The sequence below is a fragment of the Diadema antillarum genome, unplaced genomic scaffold (genome assembly GCF_040938485.1).
Source record: "Diadema antillarum isolate AM-2024a unplaced genomic scaffold, OU_Dant_1.0 seq00001020_RagTag, whole genome shotgun sequence".
Classification (NCBI taxonomy): Eukaryota; Metazoa; Echinodermata; class Echinoidea; order Diadematoida; family Diadematidae; genus Diadema; species Diadema antillarum.
In genome coordinates, this window is record NW_027271855.1 from 923225 (window position 1) to 948927 (window position 25703).

At 38.9% G+C, this 25703-nt stretch overlaps 1 protein-coding gene across 1 annotated transcript in view; it reads right to left on the bottom strand.

Moving 5' to 3' along the window:
- LOC139742789 (cytosolic Fe-S cluster assembly factor narfl-like) overlaps positions 1-14381 on the bottom strand; it is a 32356-nt gene extending 17975 nt beyond the window's left edge. The window contains exons 1-7 of the mRNA XM_071653307.1: positions 14309-14381; positions 13007-13525; positions 7828-7988; positions 3749-3841; positions 2966-3093; positions 1724-1872; positions 367-498 (exon numbers count right to left, since the gene is read on the bottom strand). Coding sequence (XP_071509408.1) covers positions 367-498; positions 1724-1872; positions 2966-3093; positions 3749-3841; positions 7828-7988; positions 13007-13525; positions 14309-14381 — 1255 coding nt within the window. The remainder of the gene's footprint in view (positions 1-366; positions 499-1723; positions 1873-2965; positions 3094-3748; positions 3842-7827; positions 7989-13006; positions 13526-14308) is intronic.
- Between the last annotated feature and the right edge of the window lie 11322 nt (positions 14382-25703).

The following is a 25703-nucleotide window of genomic DNA, read 5'->3' on the forward strand; positions in this document are numbered from 1 at the left end:
AAAAAGAAGACGAGTGAATGACCACTTCAATGCACACTTTATTAATTATAACACATAATTACAACAACAAAAAAACACTGCAAAGAGCATGTGATATTAAAAGTTGACTGCATTGTTCATTAAGAAGTGGTAGTGTAGCATCATAAATACTCCTACCTTATACATAGCACCTGTACAACAAATGTGAGACTGATAGCAACAACTGATAAAATGTTTTATGATAGGTGTGAACATGACCCTAGGTTACATTTTGTCACCCCTTGCAAAATGTATTTATTGGAAACCACACCATGGTGCATTTATGTGCAGAGTTAAGACTGAATAAAAGATGTCTTCAACAGGAATCATGTAGCACTTGTTTCTCACCAGGGCAAGCTGATGCCAGCATGGGCAGGGATCCTTTGGTGGCTTGGTTGTTGAATCTGTGCAAAAATTCCCTCTGGCTCTCTAGCAGGCTGAAATCTCTGGCAAATGTTTCATCCAGAACATGATGCACACCTATGCAGAAAATCATCAATCGAATTATCATTTAAGCCATTGAAATTTTCATTTAATAACATTTTTGTTGATAATTCTATGTACTTTGTATTGTGTTTCATCGTACTACAATTTGTATCTACTCCATGACTGAACTTCTCTTTTCTAATCTTTTCTTCGAGACGCTCAGCCCTTAGAAACATTGTAATAAGCGCTTTATAAATGATAATCATTATCATAATGAAAGAGCACTTACATATTCATAATTATGATACACTGTGAAATAGAACAATGCAACAGCCATAGTCATGCCTTCCGAAAGTATCATCTTTCATTTCAAAACCCTATTCTAGAGGTATTATGCACAGGCACCTTACACTGGTCTCACATGATACCAATCCTTATGGGCAGCATTATCATGAACACAAACTCCTCACCCCAGCAAAATTTGTTTATTGCCTGCAATGTTTGTGATGGGTTGCAAGAGTTGGGTCTGTGAAAGTGGTCCTACTCGACACCGCTGTGCTCTACTGGAGCCTTGTCTTGCGGCAGGGGTGTAAATGCTATCAACAGTAAAAGAACTACTTTAAAGTCATAATTTACTGTTTGCAGATAAAACAAAAACCCTGCATTTGTGCTCTAAAATAGTTCTAAAATGTGAGTCAGGGATAGAAACAACCACTGTAAAAATTTGATTTGGTATAATTGATGTTAAGTGTTGTTAAATACACAAAATGTGAGCAATAGTTACAATAAGAATATTTCCAGACTAAACCGTCTACAGTTACGGTTTATAAAGAAAAACACTGATATCTCCTTATATTTTTGGCTTTATTGTGAAAATTTTATATGGTAGGATATTTTGTGACACAACAGACCTACACATTTGCATTAAATGTGATATCTTGAACATTTTTGAAATCACTGCTCCCAAAGGTAAACAGGACCTTTAAAAGTGGATATTTTCTCGTGACTGGGTTAGAAGAATTTCACGGGTATTTAATTCTGCAGAATCAAGACATTAACTACAGGCACATATGGCAAGCAAAAACATTCACTTTACTGCGCTAGTTTCTGGTCGTGGAAATTGCGCAATAATTTCAACACCGTGAAAATTTCCACTTTTACACCTAGTTCTTCAAAGTCATGTTTGACTTAATGAAAATAGGGCAAGCACTAATGGATGAACAAGAAAAGAGGGCTGATATGCTGATGATCTAAAGACATTTCCTTTAACAGAACTTACCCAATTCTCTGAGAAATGTGGTAAGCTTTGCTGCTGTGTCTTGAAGAGACAACTTGTATTTGGCTGCCAATGATGCTCTTGATTGTGGTGAGACAGATACCACAACTGTCTTCTGCTTCTCAGGCTCTCCATTCTGGGAAAGGCATACTCTTTTTAATAAGATACTCAATTTGCCTCATGATTAGCACAGAATTTTACATCCATTTCATTTCTATATTTATTCATCAATCATCTTTCAACAATCCTGGGGTACACTTAATTGCTTTTACAGCAATACTGTACTAGTGGTAGAAATTTCCTTTTCAAACTATTGATTACAGGGGGGTGTATGTATATATATATATATATATATATATATATATCTATATATATATATATATCTTTTTTTTTATGCAACCCAGTCTTTTTCAAGTTGACAATAATGAATAAAGTATTAACGAGCAAACAGAAAAGTTTCATCAAATTTAGTCAAAAACTGAAAAAGCTTCATCTTTTCATGACGCAGTGATGTCAAGCACAAACACATTAGCATCTGATAATTGGATGGTTAATCCTGTCATCAGCTCACACATCCCCAGTGGTCCTTCATGCAGATCTTTACTACATTTCCTTTTGTTTTTCCAAAATTATATCAAGAAGGAAAGTATGTGCCTCTCCCACTGAATTATCAGTCTTGTACTGAACAATGACTATTAGCCTGCTAGTGTTACAGGTGTAGGGGTCATAGTTTTAAAATCATTGACCAGAAATGAGTGCAAAAATTGATGGGACTGAGAGTTGTGAGGTGATGCCATCATCCTTCATTGAAGTTGTATTTTCCATGTGGTCACCACTAATAGGACTTTTCAATAAAAACATACAAAATAACATTTCTTTACCCTTCCTATTACATATTACTTAGTATTGTTTCACTTAACATTGTTTACCTAAGTTAATTTGAAAAAGAGAAATGGCACCCAACTCCTAAAAGAAAAAAAGAAAAACAGAAAACGAAAATGAACAAGCAAATGAACCACTTCTAAATGCAGGTTTCCTCTGAAAATTCAAGTTAAAAGTGAGTGAAAAAAAAATCCATGTAGTGTTATTTCAAAGTAAATAAAAACAAACTATGCTGTCTTAATCATCTTGATGAATTTCACCACATACAAACACACAGAACAGTATCTGCATTCAAGGAGTGCTCAATTAGTCACAGATACTAGAAGTAAACTCACCTCAATCAATTTTCTGTTTGCTTCCAACACCTTGTACAGTTCGTCTTGACTTTGCAGAGTGATGAGCACGCTCTCAGCAGAAGTGATGCAGCCACTACATGCTAAGCAGTCATTTAGTGTAATCTGAGCTTTTTGCAGCTTCGTTGAACCTCCAGACTACATCACATGATTAACAAAACAATAAGACAGTGAATTGTTCTACTTGCCAAACTTTAAATAGTACAAATCAAAGGTGTATCACCGTCTTGTATTAAGATGATGGCTCTTAATTGCTATGTTCGCAAACTGAGCTAAAATACAGTATACAGAGCTCTGTATTCATACTACTTGGACACAAAGTGACAAGGGCAACTACTTGCACAAAATTTCTCACCTTGAAATATCATCCCCACTGTTTACAATTTTGTACAGCTCATATCACAATGGTGCCACAATACAAAACAAGAATTTCCATGTTACAGGAGATTTACATTAAACTGTAGGGTACCATAAGTTAGTTCTACAGAACATTCTAATTCAGTTGGTTAATGTTGGCTTAAACTTGTTTCAGAAAAAATGACATAAAGTCAAAAGCACACACAAAAAAGTTTACAAATAATTGAACTAAAAGTGAATGTAGACTCCAGACATGATATTGCCAAAACAAAGGACAGTCATTTTATTTTCCACTAACTCACCAGTTTTGCAGCATAGAAGATTTTACCAATATATACACACAAATACATACAACACTGAACAATATGAGCACAACTACTGGGTCAAAAACAAAATGACAAAAAACTTGCAGAGATTGTACAATGAAACTACTTACGTTATCAAGTTGAACATAGGTCCCATCATTTTCGATGCGGATTGCGCCTGCTTTTCCTATTGTTTTATCCACCTTCACTGGCTTGATGCATTCCTGGAAAAGAAGAAATAAAAATAAAAAACATGCACCAAGGTTAATCGACCTCCCATGCCAAATTCGACTGCACCCCAAAGCATATGTTTTATGTACAGGCTAGTCGACAGATGAATTTTTGATGGTGTTATGGTCAATTTGTGGGCAGCTTGCTTTACATGAAAATCAAGTTTGAGAAAAATATACACAGTGATGTTACACAGAGACAAGGGTGAATGAAACTCAGTGTGATGTTGATATTTAACATTTTTCCCCCACGGGCATAGCCAGTGCCTTACGACTTTGTAAATGACATGATTTGCAGTAATTTACAAGTAGCCATACCAGACATCTGACTAGGATCCTATACACTGAGCTAAACCCCTCCTCGCACAGCTTTAAAACTGCTAGTGTTGCAAATTTCTACTGCTACATTCTAGCTCAAATTTTACGATATAGACCTTCATCTAGACCCTAGTCAATATACTCACATGGTGTTAGAACATGGTAAATTCATTTATATCATTCCATAAAAGCAACACACACAGCAATGACAGTACAACATTAAAGGTAGGGGATACCTTTTACAGACCTCCCAAAATGCAGCAAAACATTAAATATGAACCTCAGGGGACTTGTTTAGGCCACTGCTGAGAAATTTGGAAGTCAACAGTTATCTACAATTTGAATAATGCACAAAACTCAAAACTACTCAGTAGTTCTGTGTGTCAGCCACACTTAAGCCTTTTTGTTGCAGTCTTCTGTATTTTTTATCTATAAACACAAATCTAAAAGTATAAGAGCTGATGTAATAACATATAGAGTGTGTGTCAAGAATGTATATAGAAATGTTTGTAAGTTTTGATGAACTTTCTTCACAAAATACACATGATGGACACACATGCAGTGCATGGGTCTGCAAAGGTAGCCTAGTAATGTACAGTGGAAACTCGATATAACGAGATGGTCGGGACCCAGTCATTTTCCTCGTTATAGCCGATATCTCGTTATATCAGTAGGCATAAAAGAAGGCATAACATAAAGACATTAATTTGCACATGTGGGACTACCCATCATATTTCAATCAATACCGATAACTTGATATTGTGTGTGAGAGAATTACTCACCTTTATGGGTAAGAAGATGTTTTTCACCAAGGAAATCCAATATCAAGAATGTGTTTCTTATTAATTGTAGATGTTTGAATTTGTAAATTTATATACATAGCCTGTGATTGTATCAAGATCGTCTGTGGATTGGTATGTGGTTATCGTATGGGTGTGTGTTGAATGGAAAGCTTGATGGTCTGCACAATGCTGAGTGTGTATGTGACACATTCTCTATGTACATTATGACTGCGTGTGTGTGAAGATGGGGAATTCCCTACGTAGAAAGCCAATCACAGCATCAGATTGCCTCACACCTGCTAAACGTCATGATGATGTCATGTATACATGGCCCTCCCACCACATTTTCTGCATGTATCAGTGTGTGCGCGCACACACACACACTTACACGTACAACATGCAGTGCTAGCTGGAGTGCACTGAAGAAAATGATTATGTGTGTACAAGGCAGTTTTTGGGGCATCAAGCTTTACAATCTCGGAAGATGATAGCACAGGCGAAGTAAAGCTTTACTGAAGGCATTTTGCTTTACCTCGCTACAGCAGGTTTGATTGGCTATGTTTTTCTTTGTTTGGAAGTCACAAAATTTATCTCGTTATAGCAGTTATTTCGTTATAGCCGATCTCGCTATAAGAGTAGCATTTTACATAGACTTGTGTGGAAGGAAATTTGGGACCGGAAAAATTTCCTCATTATAACCGATATCTCGTTATAGCAGTGTTCGTTATACCGAGTTTCCCCTGTACTGGAATTTACGGTGAGCCCCGAAAAAAATTCAATTAAAAATCTAACGGTCAATAAAAATGTACTAAATGTTACCTTCCACTTTCAATACTTTATGGGAGTTTCTAAAATAATACTCTCTTCAACATACCACTGTATTTATACAACTCTTCATTTGAGGCATGCAAATGGGATTCCCTACCTTTAACTGGTACGTGGTAGGGTACAAAGTTGTCTTTTCAAACAGTGGCCTTTTATTAAAAAAACACACAAAACAGAAACAAAACAAAACAAAAAATCCACAGTTTCTGTTGGTCCACTCTGGCTGGGCCATCGACTTATGCCACATGCCCAACAACAAATGCAGACAGGGGAACAAAAAAAGGGGGGAAATAGACCATATTAGTCATTCTACCTTGATAAATTACGAAATAAATTAAAACCAGTCCATGATAAGGAAGAAGTGCAATCCAATAATAGAAGCCATTGGCCTAACCGCAGCAGCGACCCCAATACGTAACCACAGCAGCGACCCCAATACGTACCGTTACTGTGTACAGCACCCCACGCAGGGGTTACCATTGGCCATGGCATTGGAACACTTGACTTGCAATCATATGTGACCCGCTACAACAAAATGATCCTAAAGTCGGGCGTGGTCGATTATTTGAAAATTGCATGACACAATTCCCTATATTCTGCTTTGAATTGATATATAACATGTCTCATAAAAATAATCGGCTGCGGAGATATCGATGTTTAAAAGAGAGCATGTCAAGACGTCTGGGAAATCACTGTTTCAAGAAAAGCGCCCTAAAAGTTCTCCATGCGACGCAATCACAATCAAGAGACACGCAAGTCAGTATTCACCTCCGGACAATAGAAGTTAAGCCCTAGCAACCCCCGAAATGCTCATTCAAACACAGCGTCGGCGGTCTCCTCACCGACCAATCAGTGACCAGGATGTCAGGAGAAGCGGCTAGGCATAGCGCAACCCGCCCGCACGCACCAGTCGACTGGGCAGTGTGCGAGCTTCACGCTTCGGTTAGTGGCAAGCAGCAAACTGACCAATGAGATCACTCTGGTCGTTGTAAGGGGCGGAGCCTATGTGTGGCGCTCAATCCGAATGTTCAAACCAGTTTCTGCTTCGTTGAAACGCCAAAAAAACATGGCCCAGAAAAATGCTATTTTTTGGTCTTTCCTTTCATCATTTTGCTTCAAAATTTCGACAGATGACAGAAGACATGTCAGACTCTAATAATATGTCAAATTCAGAAAATCGTAAGTTTTGACCAATTTTGATGCTCTAACTTCAAACTCGATTTTCACGGCTTCAACCGTGCGCGACTTTAGGACCATTTTGTTGTAGCGGGTCACATATTATGTTGCCATAATTCATGATATTGGCTAACCGCACCGGCGACCCCAACACGTTCTTACACGTTCTTAATAATTTTGTACAGTAGATGTTATTATCAAATTTATTGGTAACATGTCATAACGACACTCTTCTCTGAGTTGTGCATGGCCCATGGCCTACCTGCACCAGCGACCCCGGGTGCTATATTTTTATTTGGAGGATGGGAAAGTCACTAATGTGTGTAAAGTCTACGGCTAGTCTACTGACAAAAAAGGTCTGAAACCTAAGACTATAGGGACTCTACCTAAGACAACAAACCTCGGCATCGCCTCGCTTTGGCACGGTGTGTCAGGGCTTGGACTGATAATCAGAACTGAACAGAAGGTCCGTGGTTCGACTCCCATTCGGGGTCTTGCTCAACATCTTGACTTGTTTTCATTTTAGCTCTTAATTTTTAAACTTTAAAGTACATTCAGTTTGTAACGGTTTATTCCGTCAGGCTTAAGGTTAGAGAGAGTAATAAAGCCAAAGACTTGATAGTTATTCTCTATGATATCCAAGTCACCAAGACAAATAAATGCCTTTCCCATCGCAACCCGCACTGGTGGTGGTTACAGCGCCCCGCGCGCCGGGGTTATGCATGGCAATCCAATGCCAATGGCAGCTGTGTGTGGCCCACAACAGCACATATAATTACACGAGTGGGACTAGGACTTTCATTTCACGATCTTACTTCCCCTATAGACCTACTTATTTATCATATAACTCAAGACAAATTAATAAGCACAACTTGGTACCTGAGATGGTGCGATAAAATCATCGAGATCAGTTAACCTCAGAGCTCCACTAAACTGCGCCATTCTAATTTCAGACAACTTCCACTGGTGAGTCACGGTGTCGAGGCCGTTGAACCACAGAACTCTTACACAAGAGTTCTGTGCGTTGAACCGACCAGCGCCTGCCAGTCAGTTATAGAAAGTAGACCACATTTCTGAATATGGAGTACTCTTGTTGCCAATCTGACACAACGATTCAACTTTCAAGTTTTCAAATAAAAGTTCAAAAACAAAAAACAAAATGCAAATGTTGTAAGCCGGCTTAATGATGACGCTGACAGTCTCCAGTTGACGTTGCATAGATTTTATTAGGGAAACAAAACAGACAGTCTAAACTCCGCACTATCCTCAGCTACATGTCGAATACAGAGTGAATAACAGATACAGGCCTATTAACTATTCAACATAGCAGAGCTCGTAGAGATTACATTTGTATGTCCATTCTCTCTCAAGTGAAAGTGAAGAATCCAGAATCAATCAAATCTGCGTCATTATATTCACATGAAAAATAAAAGTTGCGTTGTGCCCATGCCAACCACACGCACACTGCGCCATTATGGCATGGACACAACGCGCCTCAACGCATTGACGCAACAATAACAGACTGCATATTTCCATTTACCACAAACTTCCCCGCGATTATATAACACAACCATGGGTTATATAATCCCAATTACATCATATCATTTTCATAACATTATACATAATAATACGTAACAAAAAATTCCTCGCTCTTCATGTCAAATCATTACACTTTACAGCAATTTCATATAAGAGCGGATTAATAGCACATAATGCTATACAAAAATATACTTCAGGAAAGCGTGTGTTCCCCGCTTTTCCAGTCAAATATACAAACGTCGAAATACTACAAAATTGAACTTTACACATAAAATCTGCCAAGAGCTGAAACTCTTGAATCTTCCAAATTTACAGTAAATCATACAAACTCATATTTGATACATGGCATAAATGTTCCGCGACAAGAGAATAACACATCAATATGTTACAATTTTCTTCAGTTCCGTTTCGATGTAGAACTCAGCCGTCCCACATTGTCAGTTATGTACAGAATATCCGGGAAGACACAGCATAAAAACCCGTCAAACATGCCGTAACAGAACATGTTCTATACATTGTATATAAAACCATACAACAATGTGTATACTTCAAATTTATCGAGACGCATAGACAAGTCTCTTAATACACATGCCAAATGCATACAACAACACAACTTCCCCGCGATTATATCATACGACCCGTATGATAATAATCGATTTTCTAAAAGTAACGTATTTCTCAATGAATCAATATAGACTAACACATATCACGAAATTCACAGTTGAAACAAAGTGAAGTCACAGAATGTTAGAATTCACAACTAACAAAAATAAGCTTCTCCGCTTTGATATGATACGGTAACTTCCCCGCTTTATGTGTCATATCGTCACAGTCAGCGATTTGCTCATTTACAAAACTTCACACAAATTAAGGGATCATTCAAAGCATGAATTCTCGACCAACTATTCTCATTATCATAAGTTTCTGACTCACTGAACAACCACTAATATTGTCAGAATGCCGTATGTTGTTCAACTTCCAACAAAACAATGAAAACAATGGCTATAGTTCCTTCATTTTTTTACGTAGTAGCGATTTCAAATACTTTCTTATCACTATTCCAATATCTCATTAAAAACTTCTTATCAATCACATATCAATTAAAACAACCATATCTTGATAATCATTAACTTTTCTCGCATTGATATTGCATCTTTAAATGCGTATAGTTCCTAAATCCATTGCTACTTGAGATGTACACAAGTTTCAGCTGCAGTCATGAACGTATACACTGTAAGCGAATCAACTTACAACAAATTCCATGAAAGGACAGCGGATTTCTAACCTGCAGCGACCAACCCCAAATCCGGTCTCCAATTTGACTCCCAGGGCCCCCATACTGTTCCCTGAACATGACATCCATGCTTCCACATGTTACAGTTGGGTATGCATGCCTCCCTTGTTGTTACACTATTGACAACAATCAGCGTGTTTCTACAGAGAATCCGATAGACCTAGCATTTGCAAGCGCGTAATCAAACAGTGCGCTAACGCGGAACCAGGTTGTTTCTACAGAAAGCGCATAATCGGATTGAATCCGATTCTCCACCTGAATGCAGGTGTGACCGGATGTCTGGAAAGTTGGCTGGTGCATTGTGGGCCTGGGTCAAGGTCAAGCATCTAGTCTACTGATGATGCGGATGCGATCACCGATTGAACGAAACTGAGCACAGGGCCTGCCTAGCTAGCCTAGCCCTGGGCCGGCCGGCCCGGCCTAGTGTGGGTACAACTTACAAGTTACGACCGGCTGCTGGACGAATTTGTTTTCATCTAACTTAACGTTTAGGGCTCCTACAGTTGGTTAGCTCCAACGTTTATATGGATTAGAAACTCGTTTTGTTTTCTACCAATTCTTTGGTTCGTCAATTTTTCACGGATCTTAAGGTTGGATTTTTATAACTGGATTATCACATGTGACGAGACAACAGCAGTTCACAATCACAGAGACACAGCTTCTGTCGCGTCTGACTGAGTTCTGTAAGTTCTATCATCAATTTAACTAGTTTCTAGAGTAGAAGTAGAACCTCCTACTCAACTGTTGGGCTAGGCCCAACGTTAGGCATATTTCTAACGCTAACAAGTTAAGATTAAAAAAAAAATGATTAGATTAGGGCCTAGCAGTTACACGTTTTAGGCGTTAAGAGTCGTTGGGCCTACTGCGACTGGATACTATCTTACTCCTACTACAAGTTAGCTCTAATGTTAGACTATTCATGTTAGTGATTTCCACATTTCTACTTGTCATTAATAGGCCTAACGTTAGATTCTAACGTTACTATCTAGGCCTACTTTTACTAACGTTCTTAAAGGGGCCCTGAAATCCAATTTTATTTGAAAACATCACTTTTGGGAATATAAGGGTGGTTCTAAGAAACATTCCATCCAGTGGCATAGGTTCTATTTTGATTATATCGATTAGAAATGTATTAAAGTCAATCTAGAACTAGTTTGGAAGGTGTTTTTTTTTTATAGTTTTGTTAAATATTTCAGTAGACATACTTTACTACTGCATTACATAGATCTACTGTCTTTACCAATGACTGACAGATGAGGAATAATATTGATTAGAAATGTCTTAAAGTAGACTCTAGATCTAACGTTAGAACTTGTAACGTTTTAGTTTGGAAGATGTTTTTTTTTTTTTGTGGGCGTTCCCAAGTAGAGTCTAACGTTAATCTGGACAATAAAAAGAAAAAGTCGTTAAAAATAAATAGAATGTTTCTAACGTTAATCGTGTTAGATATCCGTTTCACCACAAAAGTGGTATTGAGAACTTGAGGGTATTTTAAATCAACACAAATCAACATGCATTTGAATTTCAGGGCCCCTTTAAATTAGGCCCTAGACCTAGAGAACCACTCTAACTTAACAAGTTAAAACGTTCACTATAACGTTAGTCTAACTGTCAGAGTCTTTCGAAACACAAACGGCCTAACGTTACAACTAAAAGGATCGACTGTGTGTCATTGGATTTATAAGTAACGTTAGAACAAAGGCCTATTAAACGTTGACTGTTTGTGTTAACTGTGTTAGACCTCTTTCTTCGGGCAGGTAGGATTTAATTCGGGTAGAAACTCATGTTTATGGAACATTAAAGAACTGTTAGTTATATTCCAAGTCAATGTTAGATTTTAGAACAGAGAAGCAGCTGTTGTTAGGATGCCTAACAAAATACTTAACGGTTAACGTTAGACAGCGTTAATTCTAACGTACGGTAAAGTTTGTTTAATAGGTAGGCACCTTGCCTCTTAACCCCGGGACGCTCCGTATACACAGTTACAAACTGTGGGAGCCCAACACTGCGTGTTGGGGCTGGTCGCAGTTACTTGCCTCTAAAATCTAACGTTAACTAGGTCTAGACATATTCTAACGTTACACCCCAAGTGGACTCACTTTTTCCACTTTTGGATTGACAAAATGTGCTTCAATTATGTTTCGATACTCAGTAACTGAATGTTTGAATTTCCTTTCATTTTCGGATTAACGAAACGTCGTATTTTTATAGGCCCTACCAAGATCCATATTTCTATTTGATTCTTTGTCGGATTAACAAACTAGACCCTCAACCTAGTAACGAACCTTTAGAATAACGACAAAAACTTCGTAAAACAAACCCTAACACTAGTTTGCTAATGCTAGACTTTAGAGTTTGTCTTTTCCGAACTAAAAAGTATTAGGCCTAGAGAATTATAGTTTTAATAGACCCCTACTAGATTCTATGTGCATCTCACACGTATTGTTAGCGCTAGTTAGTATAAGTATTGTCAATTAGAATGTAACAAGTTAGTCGTACTCGTAGAACTACTATAGGTTCTAGTAGCTCGAATCTAACGTTAAAAAGTATAAGGCCTAACTATATGAGAACGGTTACTATTAATACTAGATCTAGTGTTCTGTTAGTTGCCTTGGTTTTAAAATTACGGTAGGCATACAGCGCAACTGTGTAAAAATAACACCCCTGCCCCTGTTCGTGTGTCTTTTCTTTATGTTAAAATTCAGAGTATTTTCTTTACAAGTTTGTCAAATCTGAGGCAAATTGTGACTAGTAACGTTATAACCTGATACTCGGACGTTTTGGAGACACCCAACTACTGTAAAAGTGGATTATTCAACGTTAGATAAAATAGCTGCAACATGCATGCACATAAAAGTCATGGCCACATTTACCGTACACATGTCTGTCAAACTGGTGATTGTCTTCCGGGTCAGTATCGGATTATTGAACCTGGCGTGTTTCTACAGCGCTGACACTGGAAACTGCCCCGGAAAGAACTACCTCATTAGACGGTTAAGTTAAGCGGAATCGGTATCGGAATCTGCATCGGAAAGAAACCGTTACTGGTGTGTTTCTACAGCCCCCTCTATCGGATACAATCCGATAGACCCGGAATTTGGGGTTCTGTAGAAACACGCTGAATGTCACCATGAGAAATATTCTCCCCTTTTGGAATTGACCGCTCCTTTGGCGCTAAGTGAGTGCTCAGTGGTTGCACTTTTGCATGCTTTTGAACATCCTGACCTTCATGTGATAATTCGGGACCCCTCTCGGTACCCTCTCCCACAGGTTTTGCAATTAGAAGCACCCCAGTATCTAAATCCTTTGCATCAACGTGTTTATCACATGACTCATGTCCATGTCCCCTAGCATCAATTTCTGCACCACCCTCATCTACATCAACGCAACCCAGAATCTGCGATCCCCCATCCAAAAGAGTAGATATCGCATCCTCCTTCTCCTGTCCAGCTGTATCTGAGGAAAGATCTAGCTGCTGAGCAACCAGGTCAGTGAACACTCCTTGTGTTCCAGCATCAGCACTCCCAGTTTTCAACCCATCCCCCTCTAGCATACAGTCTTCACGGAGAACTAACAGTGCTTCTCTCCTAAGCACTTCAAATCGGCCTCCCCTATTTTTCATGTGCAAACGCCTTAACAAAATTCGTTCTCTCTCATCCCGTGTTCCACTGACAAACTGATTTGACAGAGCTTCATCCCTAAGCTGCCTCAGAGCCGCAGCTTCCTTCTCATCGTCTGCAGCATCTACCAATTTGGCATAAAGACGAATGAGATCCCTACTGAAGTCTGCCAAGTCTTCACTATCATGTTGAACACGATTATAGAGCAAGCATCGTAAATAGTGAGAATTCTCTCGACTAAAACACAGACGGAGAGCTTTTACAATCTCTGTGAAACTCCTCCGCTTCTCGTCAGACAGACAATAAAGAATCTCCTCTCTTGCTGGCCCCGTGAGGTTGCTCACCAAAACCCAAGCCTTCTCCTCATCATTGAAATGGAAAGGTTCAATAATAAAATTGAATCCTTCCATCCAGTTAGAAAAAGGTGTTTCAGTGCCATCTTCATAATACCCACTAAACTTTTCAATCTGAGCATGGCCTAGAGCGAGATTTACACACAACCTTATTGCCTGTCGATATGATGACGAAGAGCAATTATCACTTTGCACATCCTTATAAACAAACTGTTCACACATGACTAACAACGCTTAAGACACGCCAAACATGGCATCATACATTTAGGTCAAAAATCTGCCTGAAGTCCATTCGGTTTAAACGAAAGTTATCAAATACCGTCTTATTCAGTGCGTGAGATGCCATCGGCTCCAACTGTCACATCCTGATCGATGTCCTGCTGCTCCTGTGGTACACTCGCGCTGATAGACATCTACGGCAAACTCTCGATGCACCATTTGCTCCAGTCTTCAATCTGCTACCGACGAGCCTGATCATCTTGAAGTTGCCTCACATAGTAGCGTTGCTCTACCAGGGCTGATCAACGTACACCATCAAGATCACTCCTGCATACTCCTGTCCGCTACCAAAGTGTCGTCAAAACAGCAGGTCTCCTCGGAGCGAAACGTGGATCGTTCTTCCGTCATACTCGAGGCTGTTATTCGTCGATCTCAACTCGATGAACCGTCAGAACGTCGCAATCCGCCAGGCTGTCATCATCCCACTCCTGACACCATTTGTTGTAAGCCGGCTTAATGATGACGCTGACAGTCTCCAGTTGACGTTGCATAGATTTTATTAGGGAAACAAAACAGACAGTCTAAACTCCGCACTATCCTCAGCTACATGTCGAATACAGAGTGAATAACAGATACAGGCCTATTAACTATTCAACATAGCAGAGCTCGTAGAGATTACATTTGTATGTCCATTCTCTCTCAAGTGAAAGTGAAGAATCCAGAATCAATCAAATCTGCGTCATTATATTCACATGAAAAATAAAAGTTGCGTTGTGCCCATGCCAACCACACGCACACTGCGCCATTATGGCATGGACACAACGCGCCTCAACGCATTGACGCAACAATAACAGACTGCATATTTCCATTTACCACAAACATATGAAAACAACGTAGGCCTATGTAAGAGGCCTACAAAACGACAAAGCATCAGACCAAAAGATCGTACAGTACAATCTTTGATCAGACACAACATAATCATCCTCTCAAGTCCAAATTTGATAATTTTCTTGTTTTGTTTTTGTATCGGGTGACATGTTTTTCGCTTAAATATGTGGGGATTCAAGTTTTGTTTTTATTTTTATTTTGCAAAAAATTAGAAACCACTTGGCCCTATATGAAATTAAAAACATAGGGCCTACAATTCTAAGAGGTATTAAAAGTTTATGTGACGAAAATCGGTTTTAAATGGCTGAGATATTTTAGTAAAGAGAAAAACAAAGTGGTCCTGATAAAATAGTGGGTCCCACATTTTAGGACCACAAAAAGATCTGAATCCCCATCAACCAAAACTATATAGGCCTACAAACCATCCCTTAAAAATTAATGCAAGAAATAATAAGACAAAGATTTGTCTCTAAAATTGTGCTATCTTTACCAGAGTCTCTTTTGTTGGTAATGCCAAAACGATCAGATAACTGTAGGGCCTGTATACGGTGAGTGGTGCATCGTTATGTGACACATTATGTCGTTATGGTAGGCTGTTTATTCAATCTTCTTGAACACATTTTTTGAAGTTTTAGCATTATTCCTTGCAAATCTGTTTTTAAAAATCTGCTTACACCATTATCTTCAAATGACTATTAAGTTGCCTCCTCAATAGAGGGTTTAGTTTAACAAAACATGTGATGCAGAATATGGAAATGTTCGCAAAAAGGCTCACATCACTATTTTGTGCAGCAAAATATGAAAACTAAAGAGGAAATCCGCCCCCAAACAAATAAACTTCCAAAGAGAGAGAAGAATATTTCCCACAGAACAATACAAAAATGACAAACGGATAAGAAATAAGAAAGATGTCACATTTTGAAATTTCGGAAAACATTTCTTGACCAGTCAGCAATGAATACTCAAATCAGCAAGTTGACAATGTCATGCTCTTACAATTTCCTATTCATTTCATATAAAGAAATTTAAAAATCTCATATTTCAGTTGTGTAAATATAAAACTTATCTTAAAATAACCACCCAAAATAAAAAGAACGAATGTTAACTCTCATATCGTGGTATGGGAACATGCTTTTCCTTGTATTACCTATAAAAAAATAACAATTTTTTATTTCCGAATTCCATATATAACATACTACAGGTATGAGAGGGCATGATCAAAGAGTGTATAGAAGCGCTAGCTTCGATACTAGCTTCTACTCTTTGGGCATGATCAACCAGTCCTACTGATTCAACATCATAAGGACTATAGTCTAGAAATATTTTCGGAAAAAAATTGTGAAGTTTCAAAATGTCATATCTTCCTCATTTCTTATCGGATTTTTGCCATTTTTATATCGTGCTGTAGGAAATATTTTTCTCATTCTTTTGAAGTTTATATATTTTGGGTGGATTTTCTCTTTCTGCCATAAACTGATGTATATTGGGTGAATAATGATCAGTCAGATGAACGTGAGACTGGGGCATAATTCAGTTTGACACCACAAAAAGAAAAAGCGGAAATTTCAACATTTCGTGCGGGATTAGCTGTTTTATGACCCATTTTAGTTAGTATGTAAGTCTCTGTGCTGGCAGAGCTACAATGGAATTCAAAATATTCGTAATGGCATGAATGGTTATGATCGTTGTGTCTTTTTCAAATTGGCAATGTCCTACACGGTCCCCTAATTGAGAAATGGGGTCTAATATCCAACTGACTCACCAGCTGGTGAGCTGATGATGGTATCTCTTGTTTATGCTCCCGCAACAGATTCCCGACTGTTGAGTCTACCAACCAGGAAATAGACTCTAGAACTTAGTGGTATGGCTTCATCTCTGCTGTATAAATCACATAGTGAAGAAACAAACAGACAGCAGTCTCTTTTTATTGAGTTTGAGGTCTGCTCTGAGCAGGAAATGCTAGTCTTCTGCCTTTGTAACGTTACTTTTGTGTGATCTTTCTTCGCTTCGAGGAAGTAAGTCCGTGTGGTATAATCTCTTTGGTCCGTGTCACCATATCTCTTCTGCGAGCGAGACAGAACGTCGGCCGTCGGAGGAGCTGCAAGTTCCAGCCCAGCAGGCAGGGAACAATACAAAGCAACAGGGAAGAAGTGAGAGAGTAAACTTTACTATCTGGCGTGTCTAGTATTGTCTATTAGTAATCTATGTTCACTCTTAAGAAATTTGTTTATTGAATTGCGTGTAGATTTAGGTCTTCTGGGAGCCCGACCAGACGCTACTGCCTACGTGAGCGACTGGGCTGTGTATAGTTAGTAGCAGCATAAGCGGCGTTAAATAGCCATAGATCCTAGGTACTAGGCCTACTGCTAATGAAAATGCGCGCAAATGCTATCTATTGCGAGTATTGTATTGGGTTTCTACTTTAACACCCTATGTTTTTCTATCACTATCATGAAGTATCAGTAGAAACTTACAATATCTCACAATTTGCCTGAAATTTTACTCACATGTAAAGAAAATATTCTGAATTCACAACTAAAAGCACACATTAAAAATGAGATTTGAGGTACACGCTGCAAGTGCAACTTATTTATGGTGAGATAACAGCTTTGAACGCGCGCCATGTTATTTTGACGCTCTCACTCTCAGTTGCACTGTGCTTTGCAATCGACACCCCTACCCTGGCTCTATTTAATAAAGCCAAGGCTGTATTGCCAATGACATGTGTGTGTACCTGGATACCTCGGTAATAGTCATACTTTTCCTACAGGCTACACCAATCCATTTATAATCTATGTGTCATTGTTTTGCTGTTGCTATACCCCTCCGCCAAGGGAGGACGTTATGTTTTCGTTTCCGTTGGTTTGTTTGTTTGTTCGTTAGTTAGTTTGTCCGTGTGCAAAATAACTCAAAAAGTAGTTAACGGATTTGGATGAAACTTGCCGGAAAGGTTTAAAATGACACAAGTAACAATAGTAGAGCAGATAAGCCGAAGAATTGTGCAAAATTTGACTAAGGCATGAAACTTTCACCATTGTTAGTACATGCTATAAGATTAATTTTAAGATCGGGAGGTAAGTCTGAATTGACCTCTGATGACCTCAAGAGGTCAATGACCTCAAAATCTAAGAAAATTGATATTTTGCGTCATTGGTTAATGATAAACACAGTAATGATGTACTAAAACTTAATTTTTGTCACAGTGAAATTGTCTTTATGTTCCACAGAGCCCTGACAGGTTTCTACCTTTGACCTCTGATGACCTCCAGAGGTCAATGACCTCAAAATGTCAGAAAATTGATATTTTGCATCATTGGTTAATGATAAAACACAGTAATGATGTACTAAAACTTAATTTTTGTCACAGTGAAATTGTCTTTATATTCCACAGAGCCCTGTCAGGTTTCTATCTTTGACCTCTGATGACCTCCAGAGGTCAATGACCTCAAAATGTCAGAAAATTGATATTTTAATGCGTCACTCATAACTGAAACACGATAATTATGTACTAAAAACTAATTTTTGTAAGAGGAATTGCCTCAATGTTCAACTGAGCCTTTCGAGTCAGATTTCTACCTTTGACCTCTGATGACCTCAGATGACCTATGATGAGGCCAATGACCTCAAAATGTCAGAACATTGATATTTGGTGCAATTGGTTGATGACAAACATGATTTAGATGTTATATTCATTTGTATTACAATTGAATTGTTTTCCTATTCCACAGAGCAAGAGAAATTACTCACGTGTCTCTACCTTTGACCTCTGAGGAAGGTGACAGGTCAATGACCTCAAAATATCAGAATATTGATATTCTATGTATAGTCAATGGTCAACTTTGTAATACCCGATGTACAATCATTTATGCTATAATAGAAGAATCTTGTCATTCCATGGAACATTGGTCATTAGCCTGTGCATTATATCCAACTTTGACCTCTCAGGACAATGAGAGGTCACTGAGGTCACATGTGTAGGCTTACCTGTGTTGATGTTTGGCTTCATTGGTGTAATCGTAAATGCTTAATCATGTACAAATCACGCATTGACGTTTTGATCAAAGTATGTATGCATATTCCACAGAGCATTGGTTTATAGTAACAGGTCTCTGAAATGTGAGAGGTCAATTACTTCAGAAATAAAGCTTAAGTTTCTTGAGTGATGGCAGTGACCTCAAATATAACTGTTATGTTTGGGTTAGTTATGTAGACTAGCAAATATAGGCAAATATGGCCATTATCTCGACACTCGAGGAAAACAAGGCCCACGAGACTGATAACAGAGTGTTTAATCTATTCAGTGTAAGTCTCATAGATCTTTTCCCCCATTTGTCGGACTCATTATGGGACTGGTTTGCCTAAGTGTCAAGCTCATGGGCAATATTTGCATAGTTTCCAGCTGGTGGGCCTTTATTGGCCAGTGTAAAGCTGGTGGGTTGTTACAGTATGACTGCGATGAATGACTCATGAGGCGTGTCTTCATCAGCCCGAAGTTCAAACTAGCGGGACATTTTGCGGTCTTAGAAAATAGCCCGATACAGCGAATGTGCGTCTTCATCAGCTCGAACAGCCTGCTTCGGGAAATTAGTCCGAATATTGACGCATGCGCACTTTGCAATATTACTCTGCCTGGCTCGCGGTTCGAAAGTGGATTTTCCCGCTCAAAATCTCCTATATCACAGTATGTACGATTCTACAATCAGGAAGGTGAGCAGTACAGCAAATTCTCTCCAAAGGAATATTAATAACGCTACTCTTTCTTCTGTCCAGTGAGGCATCTTATATGAAATTAACGAATTGCAATGTTTAAACAAATCCAAAATGCACACAATCTGCAAGAATCTTCAGCTAAGATAGAGCAGGGAGGTGGAAGAAAGACTTTCTTCCACCTCCCTGGATAGAGTGGACCAGAAGAAGAAGTTTACAAAAAACAGTTAGCATGCACGGCACTGAGTTTTAATAGGGAGGTGAGAGAAATCACCTCCCTGGTTTTAAAGATGACAACAACAGGCCTATAGTACACACATGTGATCCTTGAATACACCGTGCGTGTAATGTACAAACAAGTACTATACACAATCACTAGCTGCTTGTACATGCGCTTTCCATTGCCAGCTGGCTAACCAGAAGCGTGGAGGGATCGAGAAAATTTCGGGCTGATGGAGACGCACCCAAGATAGCGCGCTATTTCACGAATTAGCGCTCTAGTTGACGAACTAGACCAAGATTTTGGGGGAAATTTTCCCGATCAAATAGCGCGCTATCTGCGTCTTCACTACACAGATAGCGCGCTATTTTGACATCGGACTAGTTTGGTAACCGCAAGATAGCGCGCTATTTTGAAACTTCGGGCTGATGAAGACACGCCTACGGTCCTGGAGTATACAGTCCACAGCTGCGACATCATGGACCATCTTGAAAACTTCGACATACTGTGAGGCCCAACATGCATTCCACATGAAGCTATCCTGTGTATTGCAACTAGCTATTGCCATCCGAGACCTACCCAGGGAATAGATAAGCATTCATGGCAAACCATGGAGAAAGCGGATTGTGCAAAATATTTTGGAGTTCCAATAGGAGGCTCAGCTGGAATCAAATCGCCACAGCAGTTTAAAAAGGTTATACTTCAACCAAAGACTCTCTCCAGACAAAGATACGAGTATCATAAAGTTCAGGTGTTTTGCTACTCCATGCCGCTCAGGACTGTCCTAGAATATGCATGCATCATCTGGGATCCATTCACCCAGGTGAAACATCATGAAGTTTGGAATGATCCAGAGAAGTTATGCACTCTTTAGCTGCAATGACCATCATATGCAAAACAAGCAGTGTTACAGCCACACTTGAAAAACAAAACAAAGCAAACCAAAACAAAACTACAATGGCAATCCCTGTAAGAAAGTACAGCACAGGCAAATTCAGCGATAATGTTCTGCATCAAGAACCCCACAATATCCACTCCGCAGGAAGTTGTGGCTCTATTGCTGCATTCTTCAAAAAGGGCAAATGACCAAAAATGTCAGGCATCATTTGCAAGAACACAAAGTAGGCCTACTCCCAAAAAAGGTGACGGCTACTCTCGGCCACTGTCTCTTGTATCTCTTTGAAACACTTCAGGAGAGAGATACTCAATATTCAGCTCTGTTATTAAAGATACATATGTCTCTCTTTTTGTTTTTGCATTTGTTTGTTGTTTTTTGCTTCATATAGCTCTTTGGATACCTTCTTTAACCAATTAAGAAAAGGCTCCATGGCAGAATATTACAAGATTACACAGTATAATGAAGAAGAAGAAGAAGAAGAAGAAGAAGAAGAAGAAGAAGAAGAAGGAGGAGGAGGAGGAGAATAGGAAACGAGATCTGCTGTCAATGATGCAGAGCCAATACCAATCAGTTCCATGGCAGATCTTAGTCGGCACTGCAAAGGTTTGGATGTCTCTCTCTGTTGACAAAGGATATTCTAAAGCTCCAAGTAAGTCCATGGGGTGGTTTACATTGTCTGGGCATAGAGGGTTGTGTTGGGTATATGAGGATATGATGCTTTGTTATAACAATTAGGTCTGAGATATCTGTTTTTTATGTTTGTTTTGACCATCCCGCATGGATCTCCAACGAAAAGGAATGATAATGTGTTAGACCCAGCCGCCACCGTGTTTTTTCAATAGATTTTGATATTACAGTGTTGTTGAGAAAAAAGTAACCGCTCATTGTCCTAGATGGAAGTCAAAATTGAACTGTGTGTTGAATACTCTGCATACAATTTTGGACACACACACACACACTCACAAAATGCATTTTTTTAGAAATATAATTATTATTTCATAAGCAGCTGGCCATTACAAACCAATGAGACCAGACATCAATATTCTCACATTTTGATGCATATCTTTCAATATCCTCCAGAGGTCAGAGGATCATCGCTAATGTTCATGTGAAATGAGTACACGCCTTTTGAATTGCTCACTTTTATTGCTATAGAAATACACAATATGTGCATCATGTCAATCATTAAATATTGTATCAGTTTCATTTTCAGTCTTGGATTATTTTTTCTATGTACAAATAAAATCGTGGCAAAGTAAACAACTTTCACATCAAAATATAAACGAGAATACTAAAAAAGAAATAGATGTAATAACGTGCAAGGCAAATACCAGGACTACATCATCTTAAGGTATACAGGTGAAGGAAATCACCTTATTGATAAACAGTTTACTTGACTGGGATAGCAACCACTGAACAATATTGTTTCTTAAAACTCTCTCTTCTTTTCAACAAGTGGAATAAAACACATGCACATGCCGAGGCATCAGTTTGGAGGAGGGGTGGGGTGGTGGCAGGGATAGTTGACCCCCACCCCATTAAATTCTGAGATGTGGACTATGTTTTGTTGTTGTTTTTTGTGTGTGTGTTTTTTTTTGTTGCTTTTTAGACAGAAAACTGCCCAAGTTTTTCACTTTAAGTGTGCATCGGATTGTTAAAATTTAATTCTGAAATGCAAAATCTCCCTTCTGTGAGAGGGGATATCTCCTTTCGATAGACTCCTTCCCCCTGCTTGGTTCCTTCCACAGATATAACATACTTTGGGGAATGATAATTTCCCTTATTCTATGAAAAATGTTTTTAAGATATATTTTTATTTGAATTCCAAAGATGAAAAGACTTTCCTATATATGCACGATTGTTCATTTTGGAGGGCAAGAGGCATTTGCCCCGCCTCCCGAGAAAATATGGGAGGGGGAATGGTGGGGACGTAAAACTTTGCCTCCAAGTATTTCCTGAGATGGAGATTTTTTTTCTTCACTTTTTTGACAGAAAATGAATTGTCACTGAACATTTTCCTCACAAGGCTTCTGAAGCTTTCCTCCAAGTTCTCTTTTTTCATTTCACACTTTAGTTAACCAAAGGCTGTATTCCTCAGTTAAATATCTAAGTGCGTTATTCTGTTAATTTGTTATATATTTATTGTGTTATACATTCTAATCAATTATTGTATGCTTTGTATTTATGTATGTATGCATTGCATGTTTGTTTGTTTTTTATCGTAGAAATGAATAAACGAATTGAACTGAAAAAAAAAATTCAGCTATAGTATGCACCAGATTAAAAGGCAGAATCTCCTTTGCATACCCTCTCCCCCACACTATCTTTCGTTATGTCCCCTTCCATATACGCTCAGTGCTTTTGTCCCATTTTTGTTCTATATCATCACAAAGTATGTACTAGATCTTTAATTTCAGTTCCGACATATTAAAGAAAATCCCTCTTGTTGGAGGGGGTAGTGTATCTTTCAATTAACAATCCCTCCTCGGTTTCTACCCTTAGACCGTTAGATTTGGTACACTCCTTTTACTGATAATTTCCCAAATATTCCATCATAAATGTGTATACTAGATTTTTTTTTTTACATTTCTATTCTTACTGCAAAGGCTCCCTCGCATGGGAAGGATTGGGGGACAGCCCCTTTCATACCCTCCTCTCGCTGTATCAACCTCTCCTCCATGCATTGATTATGGCTACACATTTGGGTATGGACTTTTTTTTTTTTTTTCAAAATGGTAGTTCAACCAAGAGTGGCACGAGATCATTGAATTGCAAACAAAAGAATGCAAAAGCTCCATTATGTGGGAGGGGGATACCTCCACCCACATCCTTCTGTCGATTGGTCTCCCTCCATAAATGGCTGACTTACTACACCTTTTTGATACAAATTTCGAGGTATTCCTTCAAAAGTGCCTGTGTGCCAGGTCGTTGAATCTCATTTCTCAAAATACAAGAGCTCTCTCGAATGGGAGTGGAATACCCTACCCTCGCCAACGCTGCGCTTGCTGGGTTCCCATCCATATAGACTTGGTACACCTTGGTGATCCATAATTTTCCAAATATTCCCCAAAATGTATGCATCAGATTCTTTAAAAAAAAAAAAAAAAAAAGAAAAAACTTTGTCTTTGGGAGGAGGGTAGGTGAGATGCGCCCACAACCCATCAACTTCCGTATAAGTGATGACGCACACATTAAACAAGAGCTACACTGAATCACTGATTTCAGGTCTAAACCTGCAAAAATCCAATCCCCCACCCACATCCTCCCCCTCTCCCCTCCGCTTCATTCCTTTACACCATGAACTTATGCTTTTACATATTTTCCAAGTCCCCCCCCCCCCCACGTGAAAACAGATCGACACCCCTTGCTCTGTGCACATACCCGACTTAGATAATTACCTGAAAAGTTCTGCGGAATGAGTAGCCACTTTTTTGGTAACAGAAATGCATGGTTTGTAAGCCCTACATCATAAACAATTATCAACTATTAACTATTGCAATATCAATATTAACATCCTCACATTTCATTCGAGGTATTTGACCTTGTGTGATTTTCATAGGTGAACGGTAATGGCTCGTTAATAAACAGGGCCTACGAGTGCTCTCCAGAACATCATCATGTTTACCATTGATGATGCCAAACTATTCTGATACTTTGAGGTCATTGACCTCTCGAGATCATCAGAGGTCAAAGGCAGAAACTCGTCTGTGTGCCTTGGAATATGAAGACGATGTCATTGTACACAGATATGCTTGTTTTGTACATCTTTACCATGTTTGACCTTTCACAATGATGTCATACTTCAATATTCTGATATTCTGAGGTCATTGACCTCTCAAGGTCATCAGAGGTCAAAGGTAGAAACCTGTCTGCTCTTTAGAATATGAAGACAATTTCATTGTAAGACAGATATGCTTGTTTTGTACATCTTAACAATGGTTACCATTAACCAATGACATGACAGATCAATATAATATTTTGAGGTCATTGACCTCCAAAGGTCATCAGAGGTCAAAGATTAAACCTGTCAATGCTCTGTGGAATCAGAAAATGGTTTCCCTGAAGTATAGATGCATGTTTAGTGAATCTTAACCACATATATCATTCACAAATGTCTAAAAACATCGATATTTTGATATTTAAAGTTCATTGACCTCTGGAGGTCATCAGAGGTCAAAGGTAAAAACCTGTCAGTGCTCTGTTGAATCTGGAAATGATTTCTCTGTGGTATAAATGCATGTTTAGTGCAACATAACCACATATATCATTCGCAAATGTCTAAAAACATCGATTTTCTGATATCTAAAGTACATTGACCTCTGGAGGTCATCAGAGGTCAAATCAGACTTACCTCCCGATCTTAAAATAAATCTTATGGTATGTACTAATACTGGTGAAAGTTTCATGCTTTAGTCAAATTTTGCACAATTCACGTGATTTTGAGGGCTTATCTGCTCTACTACAAATGATTAACTTTTGATAGTGATCCGGAAATTTTTTGGGAATTTATAAAGGATTCTTGATATTTTGGCAGGTAGGGCCAATGAACTTGGGAGTTCAGGCCGGGCATATTTGAGGTTTGCATGCGCGCACTGATGTGCGTACTCTAGATGCTAGGGCAAGGCGCGCCGTGCAGCTGAGGGTTTATGATGTAACAAAGGCTTCTATATTGGGAAATCGGGCGACTTTCAGCACACAATGCTATAAGTACGTATGGGTGGAAATCACTGATATCTCTATGGAAGAACAAGATCAGTGGTGGAAATGAGCTGCATGCTTGGTAGCCTTTTGGCAAGGCCTCGTGGCTGAAAAAGAGACTAACTGCGAGAGAACGGGTGAACGCGAGACCGAGCGGCACAGCCGCGAAGCCTTTTGAAACCTGACATGAATTTCTTATCTTGAGCCTTGTTTCTCGCCGATTCTGCTACCCTATAGGGTAGCAGCCAATCACCGAGCGCATTGCTCACCACACCGTCGCATCTAATGAATATACGCATTTATAAGTATAATATGTATA